Source organism: Gobio gobio, assembly GCF_949357685.1.
Source record: "Gobio gobio genome assembly, chromosome: 1".
NCBI classification, from domain to species: domain Eukaryota; kingdom Metazoa; phylum Chordata; class Actinopteri; order Cypriniformes; family Gobionidae; genus Gobio; species Gobio gobio.
In genome coordinates this window covers 60,450,604-60,466,029 of record NC_137097.1, presented here as the reverse complement: position 1 = coordinate 60,466,029, position 15,426 = coordinate 60,450,604, and the positions used below count along the sequence as shown (strand labels likewise).

Here is a 15,426-nt window from a genome sequence, read left to right as displayed (position 1 = left end):
ATTATTCTATGTAAATATTGATTTACATTAGCCAGAAGGCCTATTTACCATCACTTTGGATGAAATCGTTTTAAATAAATCCCTAAAAAGCTTAGTTAATTGTGACCGGCTCTGTGACGCAGTTTGCCCAGGTTTGAGTGATACAATGTAATTTTCTTGCTCTCGGTGTATTATGACAGCAGTGCAAATGGATTTTTAAACAGCAATTTCATTCTTAGTATTATATTTCTTAGTGTGGTATTGTAATTTCAGGGGGGAAAAATACATTATTGAAATGCAGGACAATGCTTACGTCTTGCGGAATGTAGGACAAAGCTCCCATTTAAGACGTAAATGCGGGACAGGTAGTTACTCTAATCATGCCTCCATCCCAAAATGATCATATGATTTCTTAGGATATAAATACATTACAGAGACGTACAAAGCTGGAAAAAAAATGCTACAAAAGCATTGCTAAATATGTGTTTGTGTGTTACATATTTGTATAATTGTTTGTAAAATTAAGACCAGGATACATTTTATGAGTAATCAATACAGATATTCAGATATTTTCAAAGGGTTTGCAAACTTATTCTTTCCACTTATAATGCCCAATGCACAGTTACATAAACTTAGCCACTATGTTAAGACTGTATCTTAGGAACTAATTAAACTAACTAGTAGCAAGACAAGAAGGGATCAGACTTACTTTTCCAATTCAAATGAGACTGTTACCTATTTATGTAACTGACTTTAAAAAGTTAGAACCAGTCTTTAAAAAAATAAAATAATAAAATAAAACGGATGACTAACTTGTAAGACTAGTCTAAGCAGTTTATACAATTTGGCAAGATGCACACAATATGGTTTTGGTGATTGTGCTTTTGACATTTGGAAATTGTAGGAATTTAGATTCGCAAATCCAAAAACCTTTTAAGTGAGAGATTACCCCATGTGTTTGTATTTGGCTTGATGCATTTCATAAGCAATACTATTCCAAATAAACTGTTGTTCTTATGAGTATTGTATCAGTGCAATATTTAAAAGTGAGAGAAGTATGTTTTTCATTCTTTGTATCAGTTTAGTAAAGTGAAAAAAACAAAAACGTTTTCTTCTACTGTACTAATAGTCTAATGCGAGTTAGTTGACATGCAGTTGCAAAGTTACTTATTGTTAGAAGAATGTCTGAAGTGGGTTATCAAAATAAAGTGTAATCCAGAATTCATATACCTGTATTGTTTTATTGTTTTTTATATATTAATTATCCAGATTATTTTTTTGCTCTATATTTCACATTTTTTAAAGCCACACAATAGCTTTGTGTGAAAAACTTAAAGGGACAGTTCACCCAAAAGAAGATATTTTGACAACATTCTTCAAAAATTGTCTGTTTTTGCTCCATGGCAAAAAAAAAAAGTATATCATCGCAAGGGTGAGTGAATGTTTAATTTTTGGCTGAACTATCCATTTACGACCGTAAGTGAATTTTAGTCCCTGTCCCCCATTCGTCCTGTTTGTATGGGAGGCATCTGTTCTGAGACACTCAGGATCCATATCAAAAACTGTTCCAACCCAAACTATGGTCATGTCACCGCATAGCACCATTACTGATGTGAGAGGCTCTGGCCACATCCAGACAGGTTTTTCAGTCCAACCAATTTCACATCCATCCAATAGCTGAAGCCAAGCAGCTCTCAACACATGGCTGTCAGTGGCCCTCCTCAGGCACCCCTGAAAACAAAGTAAATTTTTGTAACCCTGCCTGCCAGCAGCCACTAATGGCATATGCAGAGTGAGAGTCATTAATATGTGTGGATGAACATGTAGAACAGAGCGATGAGAGGGCACAAATTTGTGGGAAGGGATGCAGTAATGCTTGGCATAATGTTTGAGTTTAGGATAGAAATGTGCATTGCTGGTAAACCACAGTTGATTCCAAACGCAAACCCAGCCGACACTGAATAACACTTCCATATAATCCCTCCCTTAGCCTTCATTCAGATCCAGACAAAACAAGCGTTAAGACTGGCTACTCTGTGACTTTGGCTCTGACTCTGTGACTCTGTGGTTCTGAAATCGATCAAAAATGAATTGATGCAAACACACTGTTCTTAGGCAATGGGTTTTTGGTAACGCTTTATATTACAGCCTGGAAAGTACTGCATAAGTAAAATGAATTTACAGTTATTATTGTGTAACTATAAAGTACGTACCTGTAAGTATAAGGGAACAATATGTAATATTTGTTTCTCACTGTTATCCGTTCAGCCAGAGCAACAGAAGCTCATGGACTGAAAACAGTTATAACACGTAAGACTCCGTTCATCTTCGGAACACAAATTAAGATATTTTAGTTGAAATCTGATGGCTCTGAAAGGCCTCCATTGGCACAATGCACGGTACACTCTCAAGACCCTTAAAAGGTACTAAAGACGTCGTTACAAAGTCCATCTCACTACAGTGGTTCTACAATAACTTTATGAATCGGCGAGAATAGTTTTTGTGTGCAAAAAAACCCTAAATAACGACTTATATAGTGACGATTTCAAAACACGGCCTCATGAAGCTTCGAAGCGTTATGCAAAAACGTACAAAAACTATTCTCGCCGATTCATAAAGTTATTTTAGAACCACTGTAGTGAGATGGACTTTGTAACGACGTCTTTAGTACCTTTTAAGGGTCTTGAGAGTGAACCGTGCATTGTGCCAATGGAGGCCTTTCAGAGCCATCAGATTTCAACTAAAATATCTTAATTTGTGTTCCGAAGATGAACGGAGGTCTTACGGGTGTCGAATGACATGAGGGTAAGTAATTAATGACAGAATTTAAATTTTTGGGTGAACTAACCCTTTAAAGGAGTGATTGAAAATGAGTGAGTGTATTTGGATACTGAGTGCGCAGGAAGGGCTGATGATTTTTGCATAGTTCGTGCTTGCTGTTTAATAATCATTTGAAATTTGTCAATGGAATCATTTAAAACCACTGATGGGAATAACGGCGTTACAGATAAACGGCGTTACTAACGGAATTTTTTTTTTCAGTAACGAGTAATCAAACGAATTACTGTTTCTCCCGTTACAACGCCGTTAGCGTTACTGAGGAAAAAAAATGTGGCGTAAGTCGCGTTACTATAATTGAGTTCACTGAAGCGGTTTTCATCCGAACAGGCTCTCTGTCAGTCGGACCTGTAACGTGTGTGTGTGTGTGCGCGCGCACCAGCCATGCGTGTTGGGGGTGGGTGCGGTGGTACACATAACTGATGATGATTGGTGGGTGGGAGACAAGGTTGAAGTTGATAGGTTGAGTTTACACCTATTTATTTCACGGTCTATGGTTCACACACACACCTATGACGCACACGCATATGCACATTAAGCGATGGTCCAACGACTTCAAAGGTAGCTTTCGCAAACTGGAAGTATAAGCGCTACTTTCCCCTCATTGAGGTGAAAGGTCAGAATATTTATGTAACGTGCAACTTATGCCCAGGAAGAAAGAGTCTCTCCACGCCGGTGGCAAGTGATTCTGAAGCGCCTCACATCATCATATGCCAGAAAATTAGTGGCTAAAAACCCAGGTGATAACGTGAGCTCCACCACCAAAGGAAAGTATAGTACTGATAATATTTACACAATATTTACACTATAGTAGGCCTACTGATAATATTTACAATAATGTATTGAATTTGATAGGTGTCTCTCACATTGTCCCACAGCAACATTACAATAGTGTACATTAATGTACAGTGTTTTATAATAATAATTTATTCTATTTAGTGTCCAATTCATTCATTTAACATATCTAATATTGGGGGCATCCAAGTTATTTGACATATTTGAACATTTGGGGAAAAAAAAAAAGTAACGCAGTAATTACTTTCCCTGGTAATTAGTTACTTTTATAATGATGTAACTCAGTTACTAACTCAGTTACTATTTGTAAGAAGTAACTAGTAACTATAACTAATTACTTTTTTTAAGTAACGTGCCCAACACTGTTTAAAACTGTCATGGAAACTATGTATAAACCTTAATTAAACAATTTAATAATCAATTAAAAACAAAGTTATACCTGTATGATAATATGCCGTATGCTGTGGACCAGCATTTTGTTTGGTGGGTGGATGGATGGATAATTCATTTGGGGTGCGATTCTCACAGTGCATTATGGGTATTCTCTAGCCGTTGAGCGTACATCGGTTGCACACTTGTTATTGGAGTGGATTGTTGGATTAAATGAGTACACTCAATTACATCCACTACGGTTACAGATACCACTACAAATGGCTGTCACCTCAAATAGTGCCCTATTTAAGGGTATAGTCCGGTATCCACAAAGGCAGAGGGAAGAAACAACCGCAATAATCATCAGCAGCAGCAGAAGCGAGACCAAATACATTATCATTGCCATATGTCCATTACCATGATAATCTCTCCGAGAGTTGTCATGACAGAAATATATTTCTTCCTCATACGGTGAGCAGAGTTCCTATTGGATCACAATCGGATGTTATTTCAAACACTCGCTTGTTTTAAATGGCTTAAATATTGAGGTTAGCTGGTAGCCTGGAATAATGCCTGGTGTTGACCCTCTCCTGACTCAGGTAAAAGCCTTTGTTCATGACCATTCCTCAAGCCCCAGTTGGCCCGCTTTGGACCAAGGTATTCGGTGGGCCAAAAACCCCTGGCCGTTGGCCCCGGGGAAGCCACAAGGATGTCCGATCAAGCCCAGGAAGTGACAGTGGAAATGCGACTGGCCCTGGCACGCTCTAGCGCTCTCGCTTTTGGCCCAACAGTGGAAACTTGGCTTTTGTTTACCAAGTGTACATGACCTAACCTACTGTTCAACTTACATTGCTGTTTATACAAGCTCTACATTGAAGAGCTGAGATGATGTGGGTGAGAAACCTAAGTGTGGATATCTTCGTTGCCACATTTGTTGCTTGTGTTGTCATTAACAATGCAAAAACAGTCATGTCGCACTCGCTTATAGTTTTTATAAGCCTCTGGGTGCCACATTTTGAACTCAGACCATCACAGATGCCCGCAATTTGTTTATAATATGTTTGTGAATGAATAGCCCTCTGGGTTCACTTTATTTCTCACTTTTATGTAACTCCAAAAATAAATTTGCCCGTTACACTTTACTATTATAAACTAATGTATTGAAGCTGCACTGGGAGAGTTTGTGGACAGGATTGTTCCTTGCATGGAACAAGGGCAACTGAAGTCATGTGATCCACAACTGGTCGGCACAGAGCCAACAAAACAATTAGGGGGCAGAAGGCTTTGATCGAACTGTACATAAATATGTTTTTCAAATCAAAACTTTAGGATTAACTGTTTGCAGTCATTATTGTGAAAGTGATGAAATATGACCTGTTTGTTTAGATTTTAGAATGATTTCTGACTCTGAAAGTTTATAAATTAATGTGGCAGATTTTCAGATTTTATGTTTTTGTGATCGTCAGATTACCTAAACAGATTTGAGTCCGATTTGTTTTGAGATTTGAAACAGATTTTTTGAAAAAATAAATAAATAAAACACCTCTAGTTTGCTGCACAGGAAACCAGGGCAAAGGTATATTTTTGGGGTAATACAAGAAAACCATTGAGCAATGTTTTTTTTTAAATACAGAACAATGTATCCTACGGTAAAAGTTAGTTGGTGCACATCTGTCTGGTCTTTACTGTCTGAAAAAGACAAATCAAACAGAGAAAGGTCAGCAGACTAAGAAGATGACCTCTGACCTTCAAGTGTCATTGATGGATCCAGTTGATTGGTGCTGTAGCCACCATTACCATAAGGCGTCATTCGGATCTCCATTCACCAATATATCCACCTGCTGAGGATCATGCCTCTGCACCTGTCCGTGACACTGAGGGCTCTCTCGTGTCAGCAGCTGTCATTCTGGACAGCAGGATATCTGTTTGCACAGGGCAGCTGAAAGCAGGCAGCGGCACGGGCTGAGGATTAAACCATCCAGAAAGCAGTGTGGCATGATGAAGCTGTCTATCAGCCCATCACCTGCCTGTCCTGTCACTGTCCTAACAGTCGCCAGAGAAAAAATATGGGCTGTGAGCAGGCAAGGTGTGTGCGTGGCACTCGTGAACACTCTTGTGTTTATTTATTAAAAAATGTTTTTACCTCGGAGCAAAAGTGCTGAGCTTCACTAAATAATAGGAGCTCAGTGGGTGAAGGCTTATGTTTTTTGAAATTTTCCAATTACATCACCCTCCCAAACTGAGGCCTGGGTGCCTTTCACACAGCTAAGAATTTGAACACCAGGAAAATCCAAAATGTAAATGGGGTTGCATGAAATTCCTCACAAAAGTATTCTAGAATTTTGAATTTTAATCACATGAGCAGTCTAATTTGACTGCAGTGTGGCAGTTTAGTGGCAGGGAAATGTCAATTAAAAGAAATTGGGGTAACACTTCATTTTACACTTTAAGTGTCCTTGTTACATATTTTACATGTACTTACCATAGTAATAACAGTAAATTAGCATAATTGCACGCCACTAATCCTCAACCAAACCCAAATCCTATACCCAAACTCTATAGTACATGTTGTTAATTAATATTACTCAGTACTTAAATATATAATTACACTGTAACAATGACACCTTAAAATAAAGTGTAACCGAAAAGGGATATGATTTTTGGGTTCAGAGACATAAATTAGCTCACAAGCAATAAAATAAAATAAAATAAATAAAAAATAAAATAAAAAATAAAAATAAAATAAAATAAAATAAAATAAAATAAAATAAATAAAATAAAATAAAATAAAATAAAATAAAATAAAATAAAATAAAATAAAATAAAATAAAATAAAATAAAATAAAATAAAATAAATAAAATAAAATAAAATAAAATAAAATAAAATAAAATAAAATAAAATAAAATAAAATAAAATAAAATAAAATAAAATAAAATAAAATAAAATAAAATAAAATAAAATAAAATTAAATAAAATTAAATAAAATTAAATAAAATAAAATAAAATAAAATAAAATAAAATAAATAAATAAAATAAAATAAAATAAAATAAAATAAAATAAAATAAATAAATAAATAAATAAATAAATAAATAAATAAATAAATAAAATAAAATAAAATAAAATAAAATAATAAAATAAAATAAAATAAAATAAAATAAAATAAAATAAAATAAAATAAAATAAAATAAATAAAATAAAATAAAATAAAATAAAAATTAAAATAAATTAAATTACTTACATTAGCTTGCTGATTAATTATTTGTCTATGTCAGTATTTGCTGAGAAAAGACTTTAAATGAAACTAATTAAAGGTATTGTATTTTCGTGGCAGACAAGTAAATCATCGATTAAAAAAATTGTTTAAAAAAATTGATTAAATGATTGATTGATTGATTGATTGATTGATTGATTGATTGATTGATTGATTGATTGATTGATTGATTGATTGATTGATTGATTGATTGATTGATTGATTGATTGATTGATTGATTGAATATTTTTTTGTATTATCATGTCATTGAACATTGGCCTTTCACCGACCTACAGTCCACAGTAATATATTTTACAAATGACTGAAAGTTTTGCATTTAAACTGCTACAATACAACCGCTTGTAGAAATGTAACATTACATTTCATAATGTTTATGTTTTTATTCTGTTTTTATTTTTATATATGTAAATTAATATTATGAAAATGTGCTTTCTCAGTCTAATGAACTGGCAGTATCTCTCACAAACAAATCGCTTCAGTGTTTTATTGTTTGTCATGAATGTAATTTTTCAGTGACAGACACAGAGAATCTTCTAAGCCTGAAGTCTCAAAGGGAAAATATGGGTGTACTTGTCATGTGTACACACATATTTCTATAAATAACCACATGCAGCCTGTTTCTTTATGAACACACACACACACACACACACACACTCACACACACACACACACGTAAAGAAAATATATGATTTCTGTTGTGGTAGATTCAAAGTGATCTAAAAGATAATGACTGAACATTTTTCTATTTTGCTTTTTATAACCAAAGAAAAAATACAAATATAATCAGTATAACAATTTCAGTGAAAATTCAAATGAGCAGAAAAATGAGCATGGAATTCTGTTTTGCCATCTCATGGACAATGGGAAAAAACCGTGATGACTTCGGGCCCTTTTCTGCTCAGAGTTGATTTTTTTTTTCAACTTCATGCGCTCAAAGCGCTCCTGGACAAATGCGAGGCGCCCGGGGCGCACAAACAGTGCACATAACGCTCACTGCCAACAGAAAACTATTCAAAACAGGTGCCTCTCACTGCAAAAACGCGTACTGTCTGATCGGGGCCTAAATCCTTAAACCCATATTTTCAACGTGTTCTCAGACTTTTGGGTCTCTCTAAATGCTTAGAATCCAAATGAAAGACACTGATTAAAATAGATTTCATCAGATTCACGACACGTAATTTGTGGTTTCCACCAGAAAGCCATCTTACACATAAACAATCTAACACATCACTTGGGAGGAACCCAGGTAAAACCCAGTGAAATCCCAGCCACTGATCCACTGATCCACTGCCTTCCATAGAGAGTTTATGAATCGTGTCCATCTATGCTTCTTTCCTCTTCACTGAAAGCATGCCCTTCTTGCATAATTCACTAATATATGGCTTGTGTAAAATCAGTGTGCTCCCTCTCTTCCAGTCATTGTGGCTTCCACAGGGCAAGAAGCTGCCGAAGTTATGGCTTACAGCGGGTCAATCAGACAGCACAATTAGAATGAGTTTTAGTGCAGTGGAAACCACTGTAAAGAATTCAATATTGTGCAAGTCTTTGCTCATAATTCCTCCATCTAGTGAAGAGGCTTTTAGGAGCTTTCACCAGCTTTAAGGAGACAGAGTGCAATAATGAAGGACTTTCATTTTGTGCTCCCATTGTTGTTCTTTTTTAGCTCACATATATAATACAATATAACATAGTTTTATTCATATTAGATGGATAATGTAGGTAACATGCACATTACTTGACATTGCTGTGATACCAATAGAGGACAAAGTGGTCTTTAGTTAGAGGACAATATATTGTTTTTTACTGTAGCAGTAAAGCGAAATAAGGATCATTCGTAGCACTCAGGTTATTAGAAAATACACGCACACACACACACACATGCTCACACACAGTGATCGCCTTTATGCCCATGGAGAAGGAGTGCAGTGGAAAGTAAATCCTTTACTTTCAAACCAGTTCCCATTCTTAACTTACAAAATACAAAATGATTTACGATACAGACAACATTGCTTACAGCTGTCTCAATGTGTTTTCAAAGCCTGCCAGGGATGACTGTGAACTGAAGCTCACTCTTGTCTCTGCCACCCCGGGGAACATACCTTCTCTCTGTGAGGGCAGTGTCTTTCAGATAAATATTTTTACCATGTGATTTCCTTCTGTCTTCATAGTATTTTTTATTTAAAAATAAATGAGCTCCAAGAAAAAGCCAGGGAAAACTTAAGAGGCAAAGCAGCTTGTGAAATACAGAATTTCTCTCACCCACAGTATTATGATTTTTTGTATGATTAAATAGTTTTGTAGTTAGTAATCGAATATGTGCATTTTTGCCCAAATGTAGAACATTTTTGAACATTAGATGCAAACTGCTCTTTGGATGCATTTGAATTTGATAAACTAGTCTCAAGAGCGACTGGTTGTTTTCACTTGAACATTTTAAGGACAAAGTGAAATTGATTTGTTGCATCCCCCAAATATTGGTTCTGCGCATTTTGATGGTCTCAGAGTTAATGGAGGGAGAAAAGGGACACTTTTGTTTTCTTTTATCTGTCAGGGGGAAATTGGCCAATGGTTTCCAATATAGCAGTATGTCACAGGAACTGAAGGGAAGGAAAATTGTGTGCAAAGTAAATTGATGGTCAGCTAACAAAGTTATTTTACCTTCCACAGGTCCATAGACATATGAGTGAGACGTTAGGGAAATAAATACAATAGGATGATTTGAATTATTCCTTTGAGCTGTATTATGTTGCACACTCTTGTATAGTATGAAACATGTCTTCACTGCTGCCGCATGCTGAACTGTATTTCGAATATTGCTTTTCTAATTTAAAGTGTTTGTGAGCGTCAGTCAATGCTTTCCTTTTATTTTTTTCTCACCCAGGGTGTACCTCTGGGCCCATAAATGAGACTAAAATGGGGGAAGAGAAGAAAAGACAAGAGGATGAAAGCCATCAACAATGCTCTACCCTGGGGAAATAAGCACAGGCCATTTTGAATTGGTGAAACACTAAGACCCAGCTCTAGCACTCCACTAGTGTGAAAACTTCTCCATTGGAGACTTAACCTGTGAATGCATAAGCTATGGTCAGTGGGTTTAATAAGGGGATGATATATCAGTGCAGAAACACCCAACTCATGTGAAAATTATCTGGACCAGAGACTGAACATCTTTGTCCCTTGGCTAAAGGGAAAAGGTTTACTACCCTGCTCAAATACTGTGAGGCTCCATCCAGCCTACTTCAAACTCAAGTGTTACCCCAAGCTGCTACCTACTGGCATCGCTCATGGCTTCCAGGAGGGAATCAGGAGCTTTTAATGGAGGCATGGTGAAGAGTGCCTTCTTCTGGTCTGTGGCCATAATTTATCTGACTCACATAGGTGGAGTGAGGGGAGATTGCTGGCTCATAGAAGGCGAAAAGGGCTTTGTATGGCTGGCCATTTGCAGCCAAAACCAGCCACCTTATGAGGCCATCCCTCAGCATATCAACAGCACCATAGTGGACCTTCGTTTGAATGAGAACAAGATCAAGAGCATCCACTACTCTGCCCTTAGCCGCTTTACCAACCTCACATACCTGAATCTGACCAAGAATGAGATTAATTACATTGAGGACGGGGCTTTTTCAGCCCAGTTCAATTTGCAGGTTCTCCAGTTGGGCTTCAATAAGTTACGTAACTTAACTGAAGGGATTCTCAGGGGTTTGGGCAAGCTGCAGTACCTCTACCTCCAGGCCAACCTGATTGAGACTGTGACACCCAATGCCTTTTGGGAGTGCCCAAACATAGAAAACATTGACCTTTCCATGAACCGCATCCAGGTGCTAGATGGGTCCACCTTTACCAGCCTGACTAAGCTGACCACCTGTGAACTCTACACCAACCCTTTCAACTGCTCCTGTGAGATCTTGGGGTTCGTTAAGTGGCTCTCGATCTTTCCCAACAGGACAAGTGAACGGATGGTGTGCGATACTCCTATAGGATTCTCAGGCTACAGTCTCTTAAGCCAGGATCCGAACAATCCCACGCACCGGAATGCTCTGCATATGCTGTCCACTGTGTGCATGGATGATTACGTGACTTCGTACATCCCTGTGCCTCCCGAGACCACCACTTTCCCTCTGGACTTAACACCATGTGGTCTGGAAGACTGTCCCTCAGGTGAGCCGGATGAAATCAGCATCAGTCCCACGTACATAGACTTAGATGTGAAACCAATCATGAAACTCAAGCAAGTGACTAACACAAATGCAGTAATCACTGTTCAGATCCCTTACCCCTACAAGAAGATGTACATCCTTGTCCTGTACAACAACAGCTTCTTCACTGACATACAGAATCTGAAGCGGCAGAAGGAGGACATTGAACTGAAAAACCTGAAACCCCACACTGATTATACCTACTGTGTGGCTTCCATAAGAAACTCGTTGCGTTTCAATCATACTTGTCTGACACTGTCCACTGGGCTTAGGAATGGAAAAGAGCCAGTAACTATTAATCCAACAGCCACTCACTACATAATGACTATCTTAGGATGTCTTTTCAGTATGGTGATTGTTTTAGGGGTTGTGTATTACTGCTTGCGAAAAAAGAGACAACAAGATGAAAAGCACAAAAAGGCATGTAGTTTAAAGAAGAACATAATTGAGCTTAAATATGGTGGTGAACTGGAGGGCGGAACAATATCCAGGATGTCTCAAAAGCAAATGATGGCTGGGGAGAGCATGTCCCGCATGCCCTATCTACCCTCCGGCAGTGAAATGGAGCAATACAAACTACAGGACATCAGCGAAACTCCGAAAATGGCCAAAGGGAATTATATGGAAGTGAGAACAGGAGAGCACCAAGATCGAAGGGAATGTGAGATGTCCATGCCTGGCAACAGCCAAGGTTCGGTTGCCGAAATATCAACAATCGCGAAGGAGGTGGACAAGGTCAACCAGATTATTAACAATTGCATAGATGCTCTGAAATCAGAGTCCACCTCATTCCAAGGGGTGAAATCTGGTGCTGTGTCGACAGCTGAACCTCAGTTGGTGCTGATCTCAGAGCAGCCTCAGAGCAAGTCTGGCTTCCTGTCACCTGTCTACAAGGACAGCTACCACCACTCTTTACAAAGACATCACGGGTCAGATGCCTCCCCAAAGCGTCCAAGTACAGCCACTGGTGGTCCAATGCGGAGCCCGAGGCCTTACCGTTCAGAGGGCTCATACAAGTCGGAGTCGAAGTACATAGAGAAGACTTCACCCACAGGGGAGACTATCCTGACCATCACACCCGCAGCTGCAATACTAAGGGCAGAAGCGGAGAAGATCCGTCAGTATAATGACCATCGGCACTCCTACCCTGACGCCCACCAAATTGAGGAGCTGGAAGGTCCAGACAGCCGTAAAACTTCCATCTTGGAGCCCCTTACTCGGCCTCGGGCAAGAGACTTGGCTTACTCACAGCTGTCTCCCCAGTACCACAATCTCAGTTACTCATCTAGTCCCGAGTACTACTGCAAACCGTCACACAGCATCTGGGAGCGCTTTAAACTCCATCGTAAGCGACACAAAGATGAGGAGTATATGGCTGCGGGCCACGCTCTGAGGAAAAAGGTGCAGTTTGCTAAGGATGAAGACCTGCATGACATTCTAGATTACTGGAAGGGAGTGTCGGCCCAACATAAATCTTAATCTACTCAAGTGTTTGTCTGTGTCTTTTTCAATTCCGATGGACCACAAACAACAGGACCAGAATGAATCCTTAATCTTGTGAAATCACATTCTAATGGATAAATAAAACACTTCAGTGAATTTCAACTTAGGGAAAGAGGTTTGTGTACCAAAATTAAAAGATGTTACTTAAAGCAACAAGAGGAGAATATATTGCAAATATAAAATATATATATGTTGAAATGGATTTTTAGTATTTGATTACCGCATGGCCAAGTCCTGTGACAGTGGATTTGCTGTTGTGTACTGTGAGACTAAAAAGAAACAGTGACAGACATCTTCTGAAATCTTAGTATTTCTTCTGCAGGACCACTGTAATTTATGGACCTTTTTTTCTCCCAATATTTGAGTTTGTTCTAAATACAATTGAACTATGTACAGATACTGTTTCTATATTTGCAACGTTTGCTGTTAAAAATGGAGAAAAAAAACTATGATGTGTATGATTCAGGTTTAGACCGTGGATTTCGGAGTTAGCTCCAGTGATATTATCTGTCCTTAAATGAATGTTTACCGTCCTGATGGATAAACATTGCACTGGTCAATGAAATGGCATATTTTCCTTTAGGCCACAGTTTACGCTACCCTGCTTTGCCAATTTTCTTTTTAATCCATGCCACTGATCAGACTGCACAATATTACACAAAGGCTGATATGATGTTAAATTTGTGTATCATAACTACAAAGTGAATCAGTTTGGTTGGGATGGTGTAGGTGAAACATCTGCATACAAGACTGCAGTGTCAAAGTGGAAGAAAAGGAAAAGCAATGGAAACGTAGAACATTTTGATACACACACAGTAGTTATGTTTGGTTTGTTTACCAGTAAATCGCTCCACAAAACATGCACTTCTGCTTTTTACCTTACGATGCCTAATAGTAGTGAGGGGTTATCTGATCGTGAACCAAAGTGCTTGGGTGGCAGCTCATCACACATTTTTCAGCAGATGTTTCTACCAATCTCGAGCCAACAGCCCTATGGATGAATGTATTACATACATAAAGCAGCCTTTTCAGCTGTAATTTATTTGCAATTTTTTGATTTTTTACAACCACATAATCCCCATTTTTCATGCTGTATGCTGAGTTGTTTTTATCTTCATACTTTTTTTCAGTTTCATGCATTTGTCATTTCTGTCAAAAATATTTAATCAATCAGAAACAAAAGTGTTTATAAACCTAAAGGTATTGTTTTAGGCTTCCTTACTGTTTGGCAGGTAAAAATGTTTTTGTAAATGTTGAATGCCACTGCACGGACCCTGTGATGATCAGCGCTTATCCGGAAGGTGAGACTTGTGAGAAATACTAAATTACCCAGCCGAACTGTTGCCACTGGAGTTGTACATCAGCTATTTAGAGGAGTACAGGAAGTAACTGGGTTGTCCAATTTCTTTCTTTTTTGTTTTATTTCAATGCCTTAAACTTCTGGTACTATCTGTATAACTGTATTTTTTTTCTTTTTCTTTAATGTTGATGTTTTTGAAAAATCTTCATCTGTTGTAATTTTTTTAAAAAGACAATACATTTCAGTAGATTTCAAGAGCTGTCAGGTTTATAGGTAATCTAGCAAGTAACCTACATGTTTTTATATTGCATAGTGTAGCACTCCTGTATCTCATTCAACTTAGAAATGTTCGGAAATCTGTGAACGGAGAGCATCAGATACAAACAAGAGCACAATGAGTGTTATTTTGTATTTCTTAAAAATATGTTACCTGCTTTCAGACAAAGTACTGTGAAATAAAGGAAAGGGTGCACCCATACTGTCAAGATCCTCATGATAACTTTTCTTTGGAGTCCTCTGTTTCCCCTCATACATTTGTCTTCACAAATTAATCACACACACACACCAATGAATGCATGAATAATACATATTCACACGGTCTGTTTATCAATTTGAAAACATCAAAATCAAATGAATTATATGAAATGCTGATCATATTTCAATATTTGCTATGAAAAGCCCTTCAAATAAAGATAATGCAAAGACATGATATTATTGTGGCAAACTAAAGCATCGAAAGACATTACAAGTCTGTCACTGGCCTGAAGTACAGACCACATGACCATTTTGCAACTGAACCAGTTTATTACACCAGAGCATTCACACAAAATGTCACCTACTACCAGTTTATCTCCTGACTAAAGAGGGAATGATAATACATAAACTTAAGATCTTCATGACTGGTAATTATTCAGAGTGTTTCCTGCTCTTGGTAAGGCTGGTTTGACGACGCAAGAATTTACATATAGGTCAAAGACATGATTAATTGCGCTTCTTTTTTATAGCATTATTTGTTTATATAATTAAACGCACTAAATTAGCATGTTATTATTTACAGCCTTAACACTGACATTTCAAAGGCATGAGCAAGTTATCACTGAGCAGCATTTCCCTTTTTATTCTTGGTTCACTTGACTAACTCATTTAATAGGTTCTGCGTGACACCATAAC

The 15,426-nt window shown here is 37.6% G+C and overlaps 1 protein-coding gene across 4 annotated transcripts in view; it reads left to right on the top strand.

The window, feature by feature from the left end:
• Positions 1–14,739, top strand: part of elfn1a (extracellular leucine-rich repeat and fibronectin type III domain containing 1a) — a 127,604-nt gene extending 112,865 nt beyond the window's left edge. For all 4 annotated transcript variants that reach the window (XM_079824374.1, XM_079824377.1, XM_079824375.1 and 1 more), the window contains one exon: positions 10,139–14,739. In XM_079824374.1, coding sequence (XP_079680500.1) covers positions 10,542–12,932 — 2,391 coding nt within the window. In that variant the 5' untranslated portion in view covers positions 10,139–10,541 and the 3' untranslated portion in view covers positions 12,933–14,739. The remainder of the gene's footprint in view (positions 1–10,138) is intronic.
• The last annotated feature ends 687 nt before the right edge of the window (positions 14,740–15,426 follow it).